At 49.9% G+C, this 3212-nt stretch overlaps 1 protein-coding gene across 1 annotated transcript; it reads left to right on the top strand.

Moving 5' to 3' along the window:
* Positions 1-1017: 1017 nt before the first annotated feature.
* Positions 1018-1872, top strand: LOC126704069 (uncharacterized). The gene has a single exon (XM_050403106.1). It carries the CDS (start codon positions 1018-1020, stop codon positions 1870-1872), a length of 855 nt encoding a protein of 284 aa, XP_050259063.1.
* Positions 1873-3212: the final 1340 nt, after the last annotated feature.

Genomic DNA, 3212 nt, shown 5'->3' with positions numbered 1-3212 from the left:
CATGCATCCCATAAGCAGAACGAGCGAAAGGCTCTACAGCAAGAGATTGATGATTTGAAGAAGAAGCTGCGTTGAGCGCAGCGAAAACGTCCTTCACCCGGCTCGGACACTAGCAGTGATGAGGATAACGAATACAGGCGAAGATTAAGAACCCCTCCAAGCGAGACTTTTTCCTATGAGGAAGAGTGGCCTTGCAAACGCAGCCACAAAAGCCCATCTTACCAAGGCCTGGCCAACGATGCCATGAGCAAGGCCTTGGATCGCATCTCCTAGTCGCCGTTCACGCGTAGAATAGAGAGGGCAGTGCTTCTTCGGCGGTTCCATCAGCCAACGTTTGCCATATACAATGGTCGGACTGACCCAGTAGAGCATGTAAGCCAATTCAATTAGAGGATGGCCGTCCACTCCAAGGATGAGGCGTTAATGTGCAAGGTGTTTCTGTCCAGCTTGGGACCCATGGCGATGAGATGGTTTGATGCCCTCCAGCCGAATTCCATAGATTCCTTTAAACAGCTGACACAGGCTTTTAGTTCCCGTTTCATCACCAGCACTAGAGTCCCTCGGCCCTTCGATTCCCTCCTATCCTTGTCCATGCGGGAAGGAGAGACGTTGAAGGCCTACTCAGACAGATACTGGGAAATGTATAACGAGATAGAAGGAAATTACGATGACGTCGTCATTAGTACGTTCAAAAGGGGCCTGCTGACAGAACATGGTTTAAGAAAGTCCCTCACTGGGAAGCCAGTCACCAGCATGCGCCAACTCATGGACAGAATTTACAAGTACAAAAGGGTCGAGGAGGACCAGCAGATAGGGAAAGGTAAAATGAAGGTTGTCCCTCAGGAGAGGAGGGACTTCAGGTCAGACCGCTTTAACAGCAATAACAGGCCGAGAAGAGACTATGCGGAACAGTCCGAACCTACTGGGGCTTAGGCAGTCCATGCTGTGTTCTGAGAACCATTGCACAAGATCCTAGAGAAGGTGAAGTGCGAACCCTTCTTTCAGTGGCCGAACAGGATGGCAGGCGACCCCTCAAAACGCAATCAGAATCTGTACTGCGCGTACCACCAGGAGCCAGGACACACCACCGATGATTGCAGGAATCTGAAAAACCATTTGGATCGGCTTGTCCGAGAAGGGAAGTTGAGGCATCTGTTGCACCGCCCTGAAGGATGGCAGGAACAGTCAAATATCAAAATCAGACAAGGCACATTGAGGCCACCCATTGGCACAATAAATGTCATTCTTGCCGCACCTGGAAGGACCGGTTCCAGCCCTTTCAGAGTAATGTCAGTGAGCAGGTTCCTAACTGAGCCGGACAAAAGGGAATCCAAGAGAGCCAAAGTGAGTGCCACGCCATTAATTGGGTTCTCGGAGGAGGACAAGCAAGGAACCCTTCAACCCTACGACGATGCACTAGTCGTCACGCTCAGAATTGGAGGTTATGACGTGAAATGGGTGTTAGTTGATCAAGGCAGTGCCGTGGAGGTAATGTACCCTGATTTGTACAAGGGGTTGAACTTGAAACCAGAAGACCTGTCGCCATACGATTCCCCTCTGGTCAGTTTTGAAGGAAAAATCGTCACCCCGAAAGGCATGATAAGGCTACCTGTGCAAACAGACTCAGACGTGGTAGAGGTGAACTTCATTGTCGTAGATGCGTACTCCCCCTACACGGCTATCGTGGCCCGGCTGTGGCTTCATGCACTAGGGGTTGTGCCATCAACCTTGCACCAAAAAGTGAAGTATCCGTCAGGAGGTCAAATCAAAGAAATAATAGGGAACCAAGGAATGGCTAGGCAATGTATGGTGTCGGCAATCTCGCGACGACTAAATAGTGAACCTTCCACTTCAGCCGAGAACAGCTTATAGCAATCAATGACCCCAGTCCCAACTGCGGGTGGTGGAGGACCAGCCACGGAGGTAAGCTGTGAGGAGCTGGAGAAAGTACTTGTCGGATCAGACCCTGAGAGGTTTTTTCAGATCGGCTTGGAATTACCACCCCAGGAGAAGTCAACACTAATTGATTTTCTTCGACGGAATGCGGATGTATTCGCCTGGGAACCCTATGAGACCCCCGGGGTTGACTCAGATCTCATATGCCATCACCTTAATGTTAACCCGGCTATAACTCCTAAGAAGCAGCCTCCACGGCGGCCATCAAAAGAACATGCAGACGCTGTGAGAGAAGAGGTCGCAAAATTGAAGAAAGCTGGGGCTATCAAGGAAGTATTCTACCCCGAATGGTTAGCCAACACGGTTGTGGTAAAAAAGAAGAGCGGGAAATGGCGGGACTGCGTAGACTTCACAGACTTAAACAAGGCCTGCCCGAAGGATCCTTTCCCAATGCCGCGGATAGACCAATTGGTAGATGTGACTGTCGGGCACCCACGAATGAGTTTTTTGGATGCCTTCCAGGGCTACAATCAGATATCCCTGGCTGCCGAAGACCAAGAAAAAATTGCTTTTGTCACCCCAGTTGGAAATTATCATTATAAGATGATACCCTTCGGCTTGAAGAATGCTGGGTCGACCTATCAAAAGATGATGACTAGGATGTTCGAACAGCAGATGGGTAAGAACGTTGAAGTGTATATAGATGACATGGTGGTAAAGAGCAAATTGGTGGCCGACCACGTCAGAGACCTCGGCGAAGTATTTCAAATTCTGAGAAAGTACAAGCTACGACTGAACGCATCCAAATGTTCATTTGGGGTGGGATCAGGAAAATTCTTAGGCTATATGGTGACCCACAGAGGAATAGAAGTTAACCTTGACCAAATAAGAGTCATTCATAGCCTGCAGCCTCCCCGAAATCCCAAAGAGGTCCAGAAGCTTACCGGCATGATAGCTGTCTTAAACCGTTTCATCTCCCGCTCAGCGGACAGATGCAGACCTTTCTTCCTCCTATTGCACAAGTGGAAGGGCTTCGAATGGACTGAGGAATGTGCTTTAGCTTTCCAACAGCTCAAGGAATACCTCGCCCGACCACCGATTATGTCCAGTCCCGATGCCGACGAGGTGCTGTTCGCATACATCGCAGTAGCCTCTCATGCGGTGTGCTTAGTGTTAATCCGAGAAGACAACGGCACGCAAGGACCCGTGTATTACGTGAGCAAATCGCTGCAGGAGGCAGAGATCCGGTATCTCCCCCTCGAAAAAGCTATCTGGGCTGTCGTACAAGCCACGCGGAAGCTCCCCCACTATTTTCA

Source organism: Quercus robur, chromosome 10, assembly GCF_932294415.1.
Source record: "Quercus robur chromosome 10, dhQueRobu3.1, whole genome shotgun sequence".
Taxonomy (NCBI): domain Eukaryota; kingdom Viridiplantae; phylum Streptophyta; class Magnoliopsida; order Fagales; family Fagaceae; genus Quercus; species Quercus robur.
Note: the sequence above shows the minus strand (reverse complement) of the source record. Positions and strands in the feature narration are given on the sequence as shown.

Coding starts and splice junctions, on each gene's coding strand:
- LOC126704069 (XM_050403106.1), top strand. CDS start 1,018: ATGGCAGGCGACCCCTCAAAACGCAATCAGAATCTGTACTGCGCGTAC.